General features: G+C 39.8%; 1 protein-coding gene across 6 annotated transcripts in view; it reads left to right on the forward strand.

The window, feature by feature from the left end:
- The window catches only part of CHUK (component of inhibitor of nuclear factor kappa B kinase complex), a 45,090-nt gene extending 37,540 nt beyond the window's left edge, over positions 1-7,550 (forward strand). For 2 of the 6 annotated variants that reach the window (XM_007530266.3, XM_060171487.1), the window contains 4 exons: positions 1,341-1,488; positions 2,397-2,530; positions 5,370-5,469; positions 6,205-7,550. In XM_007530266.3, coding sequence (XP_007530328.1) covers positions 1,341-1,488; positions 2,397-2,530; positions 5,370-5,469; positions 6,205-6,234 — 412 coding nt within the window. In that variant the 3' untranslated portion in view covers positions 6,235-7,550. The remainder of the gene's footprint in view (positions 1-1,340; positions 1,489-2,396; positions 2,531-5,369; positions 5,470-6,204) is intronic. The other 4 variants (XM_016191362.2, XM_060171488.1, XM_060171489.1 and 1 more) reach the window with 4 other exon arrangements.
- The last annotated feature ends 5,806 nt before the right edge of the window (positions 7,551-13,356 follow it).

The following is a 13,356-nucleotide window of genomic DNA, read 5'->3' on the forward strand; positions in this document are numbered from 1 at the left end:
AGACAGACACCTGCAGACCTGCTTCACCGCCTGTGAAGCAACTCCCCTGCAGGTGGGGAGCCGGGAGCTCGAACCGGGATCCTTATGCTGGTCCTTGCGCTTTGTGACACGTGCACTTAACCCGATGCGCCACCACCCGACTCTCCAATTATCCTTTCTTATGAGTGACATTCTCACAAGAGTAAATTGGTATCTCATTGTTGTTTTTATTTTCATTTCTCTGATAATCTGTTACTTGGAACATTTTTTTCATGTCTCTTAGCCTTTTGGATCTTTCTTTCTCTCTCTCTCTCTCTCTCTCTCTTTTTTTTGTAAATATTCTGTTTATATCATCTCCCTTCTTTTGGATGGGATAATTTAGTTTCTGAGTTTGGTGAGCTCTTTATATATTTTGGCTATTAGCCTTTTGTCTGATGTATGGCATGTAAAGATCTCCCATTCTGTGAGGGGTCTCTTTGTTTGGTTGGTAGTTTCTTTTGTTGTGCCAAAGATTTTCAATTTGATATAGTCCCTTTGTTTTACTTTTTAAAAAAAAATATTTATTTATTTTCCCTTTTGTTGTCCTTGTTGTTTTATCATTGTGGTTATTATTATTATTGTTATTGATGTCATTGTTGGATAGGACAGAGAGAGGGAGAGAGGAGGGGAAGACAGAGAGTGGGAGAGAAGGATAGACACCTGCAGACCTGCTTCACCGCTTGTGAGTCAACCCCCCTGCACGTGGGGAGCCGGAGGGATCCTTACGCTGGTCCTTGCATTTCGTGACATGTGCACTTAACCCTCTGCACTACCACCTGACCCCCTACTTTTGTTTTTGTCTTCCTTGCAACTTGACTTGAGTCATTGAAGATGCCTATAAAACTTAGATGGAAAACAGTTCTGCCAGTATTTTCCTCTAAGCATTTGATAGTTTCCAACATCCAACTCCTTGATCCATTTGGAGTTTACTTTTTGCACATGGTGAAATGTAGTGGTTCAGTGGTTCATTTTCGGTTTTTTGCATGTTTTAATCCAATTTTCCCAGCACCATTTGTTGAAGAGAGACTCCTTTCTCCATTAAATAGGTTGGGCCCCCTTTGTCAAAAATTAGATGTACATGGGTGTGGAGGCGCCAGGGGACTTTTATAATATTCCTTTCAAAGTGTAATCCCCCCTTTTCCCCCTAAATCTGCTAGACCAGAAGAATTTTGGTAGTTTCCCATACAGATTGTATGCATTGCTTTTGAGATCAGTCATGAAATGTGATTCTGATTAAAGTTCATCTCTCCAGCTGGGTTTGGGAGTATAGTGTACAGTCTTTGGGGACTGTTTTAAGTCTAACACTGATTTACTCTTTCCAGCAAGTTATTAGGCTGTAAGCAGAAGATTATTGATCTACTGCCCAAGGTGGAAATGGCCCTCAGTAACATCAAAGAAGCTGACAATACTGTCATGTTCATGCAGGGAAAGAGACAGAAAGAGATATGGCATCTCCTTAAAATTGCCTGTGTAAGTAGCTAGTAATGAATTATCTAATGTAACATTGATTTGGTTTTATTCCCTGCAAACAGAATGTGGATACTGCTCAGCATGATCTGTGTTTTCTAGAACATAGGTGTCTTTTTTGTGGACGGATGCATATACTCTTGATTTGGTATCTGGCTTGCAATTCAGATACAGGACTCTAGTTTCATTTATTATTTTTTGTATCATGATTACATTATGTTTTTTCTTACCAGAGCACTTCTCAGCTCTGGTGGTGTGGGGTATTGAGCCTGGCACCTTTACTGCCTCACACATGAAAGCTTCTTACATAACCACTATGCTATTTCCATGGACCGTCTCCTATTTCTGTATTCCTCTCAGTTCTTGATAACTGGCATTTCATCCCCATTTGAGGATCAGTGTGCCTGACTAGTTAATAAAAACTAACCATTTTGGTCTGGTGGTTAATGGTAACCCTGTAGCGTTACCACGTGTGAGGATTCAGATTCAGACAGTGGTGCAGGTCTCTCTCTCTCCACCACTCCCCCCCCCCCCCCCATCTCTCAAGTCTATCAAAAAGGAAAAAAACTTACCAGGTGCAGTAGAGTCATGCAGGCATTGAGCCCCAGCAATAACCCTGGTAGCAAAAATAAACGAATACATAAAAAAACAGAGTTAGAAATAACCTTTGGTTCAACCGTTATTTTTTTCCTGAAAAAATATAACTGAACTAGAATGATAAATGTAGATATATTTGGTTTTAAACAATGAAAAAAGGCCCCAAGGCCAAGATAGTGAGTGGTGGTATGTAGTAGAGTAATGCATAGGTTGTTAAGTATCGAGGGATAGGAATGTAAATGTAAACCCCAAGAATATGGTAGGCAACCAGTGAGGCACTGCCAGCAATTTTTTGATTCATTTTTTTCCTTCAGACACAAAGTTCTGCCCGGTCCCTTGTAGGATCCAGTCTAGAAGGTGCAGTAACCCCTCAGACATCAGCGTGGCAACCACCAACTTCAGCAGAACGTGAAATTCCTCTGTCATGCGTGGTAACTCCTCACAATGGGTGGGTTCACTTTGTAACAATAGAGAGTTGTGTTTTCAAGAAATTATGGGGTGTCCGCATAGCGGCACACCTGGTTAAGCACACATATCCCCATGCACCAGGACTCAGGTTTGAGCCCCTGCTCCCCATTGCAGGGAGGATGCTTCACTAGTTTCTCTCTCTCTAGCTCCCCTCCTTTCTCAATTTCTTTCTGTCCTACCAGGAGTGGTGAATTTGTAGTGCTGGCACTAAGCCCCAGCAAGAAACCTGGAGGCAATAAAAAAAAAAAAAGGAGAAGAAGTGATAGGAATGATGCAGGGAAAGAGTGATTAAGGCAGAATCTCCAGTAGACCAGGATTGAGTCCTTACTGTCCCTTTGTAATTGAATTGCACAGTTGACTTTTTAAAAAATGTGCACATTTCCCTACCTATAAAATAGAACTACTGTGAAAGTTCAGTTAGAAAATGTATGGAGAGTGGGAGTAAATATTCAGCAACTGTTAGTACTGATTCAGTCTAAATTCTAGGTTCTTTCTCTGTTATTGATATATCACTTATTTTACCAAAACTATTTCTTCCTTAATCAATTGTATATGACAAATTATTTTTACTTGTATCATTCTAGGGTTCTTTAGTGAATTGTTATGCTTATTCTGTTTTATAACACCATTTTTTTTAAATTGTATTTTTTCAGTACCTTAAATCAGTTTTACAAATATGAGCTCAAATTTGAAGTCCTATATTTTCTTTTATAATTCCTGCTCTTCTGCTAAAAGCTGAATGATTATCCATTTCTGTTACTTTCTCAGCATGAGATGTGCCGTATGCAGAGTCAGTGACTCTTTGCTAGCTTGTGTATTGTCGCTTTTCTCACAACTCACGGAGACCTCTATGGCACCAAGCATTTCCTGGAAGCTCTGTCCGTAATTAGTTTTGCAGAAGTGCAGCCCTGTTGCTTCAGTGCTCAGGATGTTACACAGTTGCACATTCTGTTACTCTTCTTTTTTTTTTTTTTTATTTAAAATTTTTTTTTTTTTTTATTTAAGAAAGGATTAATGAACAAAACCATAGAGTAGGAGGGGTACAACTCCACACAATTCCCACCGCCCAATCTCCATATCCCACCCCCTCCCCCGATATACTCTTCTTTTCTAAGAAAGCACATGGCAGGAAGGCAAGCTGATACCAGATATTTTATTTTTATAAAGAAAGCAAGTCCCAGGGTGTATCTTGGGGTCAGTATAGATTTGGCCCAATGTAATCATTCATAGCTATAGCAGAGGCTGTAATAATTTAGTCTTTAGAAAAGATTTCAGTTATTAGGATTGAAGTAAATAAAATGTAATACATTATTAATCTTTTTGGCTTTCACTAAGACATCTAGGTTTGTTAGAAGATGCTAGTGGTTAATGTTAGCCCATGTACAAGTAGTTTTCAATTTGAGGCTCTGTGTTTGCGAAAGTATTACCCTGTAGGAGTTTTGAATATTTTCTAGTGTAAATGCATTATTTAAAAAATCTGATTCCAGTTACAATGGACCCATGGTACTTAGCCATCAGTGATTGGGAACTGCTAGCTTCAATTTTTCCATCTGTTGAATAAGAGTTGAATTTGAATTTCTTTCTTTCTTTCTTTCTTTCTTTCTTTCTTTCTTTCTTTCTTTCTTTCTTTCTTTTTTTGCCTCCAGGGTTATAGCTGGGACTCAATGCCTGCAGTATGAATCCACTGCTCCTGGAGGCTATTTTTTCCGTTTTATTGCCCTTGTTGTTTTATCGTTGTTGTGATTATTATTATTGTTGTTATTGATGACATTGTTGGATAGGACAGAGTGGAGGAGGGGAAGACGGGGGGGGGGGGGGGGACAACAGGACAGACACCTATAGACCTGCTTCACAGCTCATGAAGCAACTCCCCTGCAGGTGGGGGGGGGGGGGCTGGAACCAGGATCCTTGCACTTCCCACCATGTCTGTGCTACTGCCCAACCGACTGCCTAGAATTTAATTCTAAACTAATAGTGATGATTGTCCATGGCCTATAATTGGTCCTTGATGGGTAGGGATAGAGGAATGGTAAAAGGTGAGTGTAGAGGTCATATGGAGGCCAGAAAACTTGACTCTGGATATCACTGAAATAGAAACTTCCTTGGGTGGGTGGTAGATAGCATAATGTTTATGCAAAGAGACTCTCATGCCTGAGGCTCCAAAGTCCCTGTTCAATCCCCCACACCACCATAAGCCAGAGCTGAGCAGTGCTTTGGTAAAAAAAAAAAAAAAGAAAGAAAGAAAGAAAAAAATAGAAACATACAGGGGCTACTTCTTGGTTCTGGGCAGCTCCCCTGTCACGCTGTCTCCTTTGCTGTCTTCAAGAATAAGCTTGCTTGTGCTCTTCTTCGTTGCTGTCATCTGTAGTTTCTAATCAGCTTTTTACTTCCCTGACCTTTGTGGAACAGTTTGTACTTTTATATCTTCTCCCCAACATAAGCATACTGGTGTTTTTATTACTTGTAAGGGAAGGGAAATAGAAACAAAAAAAAGAGCTCTTCCATCTGTCTCTGCCAGAGAGCTAGCTCATCCCCCCATCAGCATTTTCGAGGAGGGGGATGGTATGTAAGTGCCACTTATATATCAGTAGAAAATCAGATGGGAGTTTTAGCAGACTTTTCATGAGAGCTGGGCAAAGGCAACAGCTTGGAGAAACTTGCAGAACTTTTTCTGGGAGGGAGGGATGAAGAAGCTGAGCCACTTGCATTAGGGTGCGGTCCTGGATAGCAGGAAGAACAGACAGCGTTCTGTAGAAGAAATTGACAAGCAAGTTCCTTTGTCGCTGAATTTGTAAAGGCATTGGTTTTTCATCTCACAGGGAAACTTTGACACAAATGATAGAAGAAAATATGAACTGTCTTGGTCACTTAGGCACAATTATTCGTGAAGCAAATGAAGAACAGGGCAGTAGTATGATGGTGAGTTTTTGTGGATATAGGTAGGTGGGTGCCAAAGGGTTAAACTTTTCTAAGCTAGGCTTATCTGGCAATTGGAATGTAAATGCAGAATTGAAGAACATAGAGGAAAGAGCATTTGAGGATTATCTTTGGCTTCAAATCCCCATCTTCACTTACAGATTTACTAGGATTACATCAATAATTTCTAACAGGTTTTTATTCAGATGAGTGGTGAACTTTCTTGGCAGTGTGACTGTTGAAATTTAATGGCTTGTACCATTTGCTTCAGCAATCAATTTTCTCTAAGAAAACAGGAAAACAGATGTGTATTATAGTTAAAAATTTAGTAACTATTATATGCAAAATGAAAAATTTTAGTATACTTATACTTAATGGAAATGTTTATATGAAGATTTAGTTACTGCAAATTATTGATTTGTTAAAATTTGGAGAAACTAATGTTTACTGGACTTAGTACATTTAGTCTTAATATCAACTCTCTTTGTATTTACTTTTTCATTATGAATAATTACTGCCAAGAAAACTAGTTATTTGCTTCAGATATTATGAAATCTCTGGAATTTATTTAGTTAACATACAGGTAAAATAAACTTGCTAAATATAAATGACATATTTATATTTTTGACTGTTAAATGTATTCCCAAATACAAAAAACTTGCAAAAACGAATATTTATTATATACCTGTCACTTTATAGTCAACATCTAACTGTAATTTTCTTCATACCTGGTTTTAGAATCTTGATTGGAGTTGGCTAACGGAATGACCTGCCGCTTGTTCACTGTCCTTAAACCTAAGGAAGTTGTTGCTACAACATGTGGGAAACTGTTTCTCTTCCATGAAGCTATTATCTGGACGTCAATCAATGAAAGATATGGCTGTAATTACTTTTGATTTTACAAACACAGTACTTTAACTTGGTTAACTTTAAGAATTTTATCTGAAGTTAATAGATTTGTTTAAATACAACTATTTAACAATAGCATTGCAGTGCCTGGTAGAGCACTCATATTACCAGGTGTGAGAGTCCAGGTTCAAGTCCCCAGTCTCCACCTGCAGGGAGAAAGCTTCATGAATGGTGCTGCAGGTGTCTCTTTTTGTCTCTTCCTTGTCTTCCCTCTACTTTTCACTGACCCTATCAGAAAAAAGAAAATGGATGCCAGGAATGGTGGAATTGCACCAAACCCCCATTGGGGAAAATTCCATTTGGCTTCTGATTTAGCTGATGAAAAATGTCATTTAATGTTTAATTTTTTATCACAAGTTCAAAAGTACATATATATAGAAAGAAAAAAAAAAGCTCAACTCTGATGTATTCTAAACCTTTGTATGGAAGAGACTGTTCACAATTAAAGTTGTACTTCGTAAGAATGACCCCTACTATCTTGTGTTGCACAGTGCTGTTCCTGGCATCCTAAGAAGTTGGTTCTATACATTTTCAGTTGTGCTGCACATTTGATAGTTTCTTTCTCCTACAGAAAGAGTTGCGCACCTGTATCTTTAATAAGTTGATTTACATCACTCTTGTGTATATGTATTTAAGATGTACATGTAATATCAAATTGAAGACACCCGTTAATTTATAATGTACTTGAATTTTTTTTTTTTTGTAAAAATGGCTTATGTGTTTAAGGAATATTTCATGTTTTGTCAGATTAAAAAAAAAACTTTACTCACTTACCTGTAATTCCAAAATCCAAATAGCTGTAAGAACAAGTTTTTCATAAGCTTAGAGACAAAAACTCTCTTACATATGTAATTTGAACTGACATTGAGTCTACTTATCCCACTAGTGTGACCATTTATTTTGCTGAAGAAATGTTAATGTGTTTGATTATGGGCAGGGTGGGGTGCTGGGCATACCCTGCTGGAGAATCAAAGTATGTTATATGCACTGAATTACCTTTTAAAAATCTGAACACATCATAATTATGAACAATCTGACCCTAAGGGTTTTGAATAAAGGATGTTGGATCTCTATCACCTGTATCAAAGTAATATAGAAAGTACTGGTTTTTTTAAAATGTGAAATGCTTTTGTATTCTAGTTTTTCACTTTGTATATTAAATGATTTTTAAATTACTTCTCGAATCTATTCATTTTCCGTATCATTATGTGGACAGGGGAGATATAGCTCTCTGGGGATCGCCATTTTTCTCCACATGCATGGTCTAGGTTCAGACTCTAGCACCGCTTGGTGGGTTCCAAGGTACTGAGGGAAAATCCAGGGAAAATTCCCTTCCCTCCCCCAGCCCCCACTGTTTTTTCTCTATTTGAATGAAAACTGGCCTGTGAAATTGCGTATATGCAAGGTCATGGACCTACCAAAAAATTTCATAGTACAACAGTTTGGGAGAATGTAAAGGTTCTGTGAAGTGGAATTAGAACACAGAACAACATAATGAACTGTCTCTGTACTTTCTGTAAGAATTAAATAGGACTTAGGGTAAGGACAACATTGGGCAGTTTTGGAAAATGAATGTATTTATCTATCTAATTGCCACCAGGGTTAGTTCTGTGCCTCAGAGTGCATTCATGACGAATCCATTGCTCCTGGTGGCTTTTTTTTTTTTTTTTTTATCCAGAGCACTGCTCAACTCTGGCTTATGGTGGTGCAGGGGATTGAACCTGGGACTTTGGAGCCTCCGGCTTGAGAATCTCATTGCATAACCATTATGCTATCTGCCCCTGCCCTCCCATTTTTCTTTTTGAGAGAGACAAAGAAGAGAAAGAGAACGAGACGTACCTGCAGCATTGCTTAATCACCTGTGTGCTTCACAAAGCACACTACATTTGGCCCCTGAAATATTGCCCACACTTTTTGCCTAGTGTACATGATAGCTATCATATAAATATATCATTTATCTCCTCCCTCAGAGTTAAGCACATTACCCTGCTGTGTCACTAGTTATTATTATTATTTACCAGAGTTTGATACTGTGGGGTTGCCTTCTAATTTTCAGTCATTCAGTACTACTGTTTCACTGAAGAGGAAATTCTGTCAGCTGTTAGTCATTCTTTTGCTTCTTGCAGGTCCCCTCCCCCACCCTCACCCCCAAGCTTCACACATTACAATGCACAAGGACCTGTGGTCAAGCCCCCTTCTGTATTTGCAGTAGGAAAGCTTTGCAAGTGGTGAAGCAGTGTTGAAGGTGTCTGTCTCCCTCCCTCCTTTTAAAATTTATTTTTATTTTTTCCCTTTTGTTGCTTTTGTTTATTGTTGGATAGGACAGAGAGAAATGGAGAGGAGAAGACAGAGGGGGAGAGAAAGGCAGACACCTGCCTCTCTCTCCCTCTCTATCACCCCTTTCCCTCTAGATTTCTGGCTGTCCTATCCAATAAATAAAGATAATAAAAAAATTTAAAAAAAAGAAAAGTGAGACTTTAAAAAATCCTAATTAATAATTAGAATATTTAGTCCTTCAATCCCTTAGCTAATTAGTCTATTTTTTAACCTTGGGCTGTGCCTGAGAACATTTTTCTCTCTTCTTTTTCCTAAAATAAATGAATACATTTTTTTAAGCACAGGACTTATCCGGGTGAGGGTCCAGATCCAATCCCAAGTCTATATTTTGGAGTGGTGCTCCTCGTCCTTCTTTCTCTAGCTCTCTTATAAAATAAATGTTATGGGGGCAGAGCCAAGATGGTGACTTGGAGACAACGCATGTCCTGAGCTCTGCAACGAGGCTGTTTCAAAACTGGGAAGTTCCGGTGAGGGGAGGAATTCTGGTAACCAGGTTCTAGATGCTACCATGATGGCAACTGGACTTCCCTGGACAGACGACTCAACCAATGTGTCCTGGAGCTCCACTTCCCCAGAGCCCTGCCCCACTAGGGAAAGAGAGAGACAGGTTGGGAGTATGGATCAACCTGTCAATGCCCATGTTCATCTGGGAAGCAATTACAGAAGCCAGACCTTCCACCTTCTGTACCCCATAATACACTGGGTCCATGCTCCCAGAGGATTAAAGAATAGGAAAGCTGTCAGGGGAAGGGATGGGATACAGAGTTCTGATGGTGGGAATTGTACCCCTCTTATCATATGGACTTGTCAGTATTTCCATTTTTTAAAAAATTATTAATTTCTTTATATTTATTTTCCCTTTTGTTGCACTTGTTTTTTTTATTATTGTTGTTGTTATTGATGTTATTATTGTTAGATAGGACAGAGAGAAATGGAGAGAGGATGGGAAGACAGAGAGGGGGAGAGAAAGATAGATACCTGCAGACCTGCTTCACCGCCTGTGAAGTGACTCCTCTGCAGGTGGGGAGCCGGGGGATTGAACCGGGATCCTTAAGCCGGCCCTTGCGCTTTGCGCTAAATTATTTTTTATTTACTTATTTGATACAAAGAAATTGAGAGGGTAGGGAGATAGAGGGGGAGAGACAGAGACACCTGCAGCCCTGCTTCACCACTCATGAAGCTTTCCCCTTGCAGGTGGGGACCAGGGACTTGAACCCAGGACCTTGCTCACTGTAATGTATGTGCTTTACCAGGTGTAACACCACCTGGCCCCCCAGTGTTTCCATTTTATAAATAAATAAAAATAAACATGTTATCTAGGAAACTACAATTATCCACCTATTTACAAGAGTAATGTGGAAGTATCATTTTATAGAGCAATTCTAGAAATTCATTAATTCCTTAGTATAGAGAAAAGGAATAACCATAGATACTCCTGTTGAAAAATGAAAATTCTTGGGGGCCAGGTGGTGGCACACCTGGTTAAGGGCACACATTACAGTGCACAAGGACCCAGATTCAAGCACCTGGTCCCCACCTGCAGGGGGGAAAGCTTCATGAGTGATGAAATAGGGCTGCAGGTGTCTCTCTTGTCTCTTTCTATCTCCCCCTCCCTTCTCAATTTCTCTCTGTCTCTATCTAATAAATAATTTTAAAAAATGAAATTTTTGGAATTTCCACTTTATTTTTGTTTTCCCATTTGCTTTAAATTCCAACTCTCCTCTTGATGGTACAGTAAATATTAGTCAACAATTTCAAGTTAATGGAAGAATCTCACTATGCTAATGATAAGATACTAAGATGAAAAAGAAACACAACATAAAGCTAAGAGCACAGCCTCTAAAATGTTGGAAGTTAAGATGTTTTATTGGTATTTTCCTTTTTTTTTTTTTTTCTTTTTTTCAACTCCCACACATAATCTGGGAGGTTTATTTAGCACTCTGTTGGGTTCTAATGTTTTTTTCTTTTTTTTTTTTTGCCTCCAGGGTTATTGCTGGGGCTCAGTGTCTGCACCATGAATCCACTGCTCCTGGAGGCCATTTTCTCCCCCTTTGTTGCTGCTGCCTTGCTGTGGTCATCCTTGTTGTTGATGTCGTTCGTTGTTGGATAGGACAGAGAGAAATGGAGAGAGAAGGGGAAGACAGAAAGGGGGAGAGAAAGACAGACACCTGCAGACCTGCTTCACTGCCTGTGAAGTGACTCCCCTGCAGGTGGGGAGCCGGGGGCTCAAACCGGGATCCTCATGCTGGTCCTTGCACTTTGCGCCACGTGCACTCAACCCGCTGCGCTACTGCCCGATCCCCAGGTTCTAATGTAATGGCTAGACAGTGTTTGTGCTTTTTAATACCTTTTTTTTTTTTTTTTGTAATCCTGTCTTGAGAAGAACATGTTATTCTTTCAATATAGCTGATATTCCCAGATGTAGAGTGCTGAGTTATGGCAAGATATAAGGGTCACTCCTGCATACGTCACCTAGCCTTAGGACAGTGTACTACTAACAAGGAGTTTGGTTTAGGTTCACATGTTCAGATTTATTGTTTTTCTGCTCCAGCTCCCTAGGTGATTTGTCTTCAGTATTTAACAAATGAAACAGATTCCTAGTCCACATCAACTTTTCACCAACAAGCTGATGAAATCATGGTGAAATAATATCTACTGTGAGAGTAATCAAGAAAAATTAAGAAGATGCTGTCATGCAAAACAGTCTATGTCAAGTGGGTGGGAACTACTCATCAAAAGTGACATTTAGGAAAGGTCACCTGGGACGGCAACAAGGCAGGACTAGAACAACTTCAGGAACCCACCAAGTCACCGGCAAGTGCAAACACGTGTGGCTTGTGGACAGAGAGGAGCCTAAGGAGAGATTGAGTGGCTGTTAACAGTCTGGCAGTTTACCGGTTGAGGCACCACCTCCCGTCGTCTGTTTTACAAAAAAAAAAAAAAGACTGCTGAAGGGAGGAGAGGACACCCCTAAGACTCACTAAATGCAACTGTGAGTCTCCATTGCTACTGCCCTCAGAGGCTGGAGCAGCAGAGGGTAGCACCTGTGCTGACATCTGGGAACACAGAACTGGCCAGGAAACTCAGAAGAGCTATACCTCGGTGGCCTAGCAGTGGAGCCTTTCCAAATTGTTCTCCTGATGAGAACACAGTGAATAATTGCCTCAAAACCTACAGACTATAAACAGGACTTGTTTAGAAACTCACAGGACCCAACAGTGCTGCCTGGCTTGGCAGAGAAGCTGAATTAAGCCTGAAACTTTGGGTCATTGGGGTGTGATAGTCTCTTTGCATAACCACTGTGCTATCTCTCCCCTACCTTGCTTTATCTCTTGGTCAGGAGTGAGTGATTAAGCTAAGAAGCCTACTTATAATTTATTTTTTATTTTTTAAAAATATTTATTTTCCCTTTTGCTGTCCTTGTTGTTTTTTATTGTTGTTGTAGTTATTGTTGTTGTTACTGATGTCATCATTGTTAGATAGGACAGAGAGAAATGGAGAGAGGAGGGGAAGACACAGAGGGGGAGAGAAAGATAGACACCTGCAGACCTGCTTCACTGTCTGTGAAGCGACTCCCCTGCAGGTCGGGAGCTGGGGGCTTGAACCGGGATCATTAATCTGGTCCTGTGTTTTGCACCACTTGCCACGTATGCTTAACCCTCTGCGCTACCTCTAGACTCCCCCTACTTATAATTTAAAAGCCTGCAGTCTCTCATAGCCTACAGGGAAGAAAAAGAACAAAAGAGGCTTTAACAGCCACTGTGTTCCAACTCAGGGATTGAAATAATATTGAAACAACTGTCAATTTCTACAACTGTGAACCCTTTAATTACCTAATTTAGACACAAGTCAATCCAGGCAAGAGTGATCAGTAATTTGAAAAGTACTGAGAGAGGGACCTCATAACATACTATATAGAGTGGTTAAACCAACAAGAAGAAATATGGGAGAAATGAACCAGGACAAGAGTCCCCAAAGGCTGAAGCACAGAATAATGAGTTCAACATCCAAATGCTAGTTAAGGAAAGTGACATTAAAAATACTACATAAGAAGCAGGGAATAGAACTCCTCTGAGAAGGTACTTGCTTTGCCATGCACACAACTCAGTTTTCAGCCCCCACCAAAAAGAAGGAAAACTTCACTGCTATAATATCTCCTCCTCCTTCCCTGTCTCTTCTTCTCTACCTCTTTTTCTTCCTGGAAAAAAGGTAGCTATTTCCAAATTGTCCAAAAGCAGTGAAGCTCTATGACAACAACAACAACAACAGCAACAATAACAACATGAATTGAGGAGAGGGAATTAAAGGAGATCTTAGCTGCCATTCAGTAGTATTGTTGCTAATGATAAAATTGAGTTTGCTATGTTTGAAAGCAAATGTATGCTGCAGGTATCTGTCTTTCCCCCGTCTTCCCTTTCTCTCTCAATTTCTTTCTGTCCTATCTAACAACAACAGTAGCAGCAATAAAAGCAGCAGAACAACAGCAGTGGAAGAAAGATGGCCTCCAGGAGCAGTGGGTTCCTAGTTTAGGCACTGAGCCCCAATGATAACCTTGGAGGCAAATAAATAAGTAAGTAAATCTTGTTAAAGGGTTTTATTTATTTTATGAGAAACCAGAGCATGTTCAGTATATGCAGCACCCAG

The sequence above is a fragment of the Erinaceus europaeus genome, chromosome 14 (genome assembly GCF_950295315.1).
Source record: "Erinaceus europaeus chromosome 14, mEriEur2.1, whole genome shotgun sequence".
NCBI classification, from domain to species: domain Eukaryota; kingdom Metazoa; phylum Chordata; class Mammalia; order Eulipotyphla; family Erinaceidae; genus Erinaceus; species Erinaceus europaeus.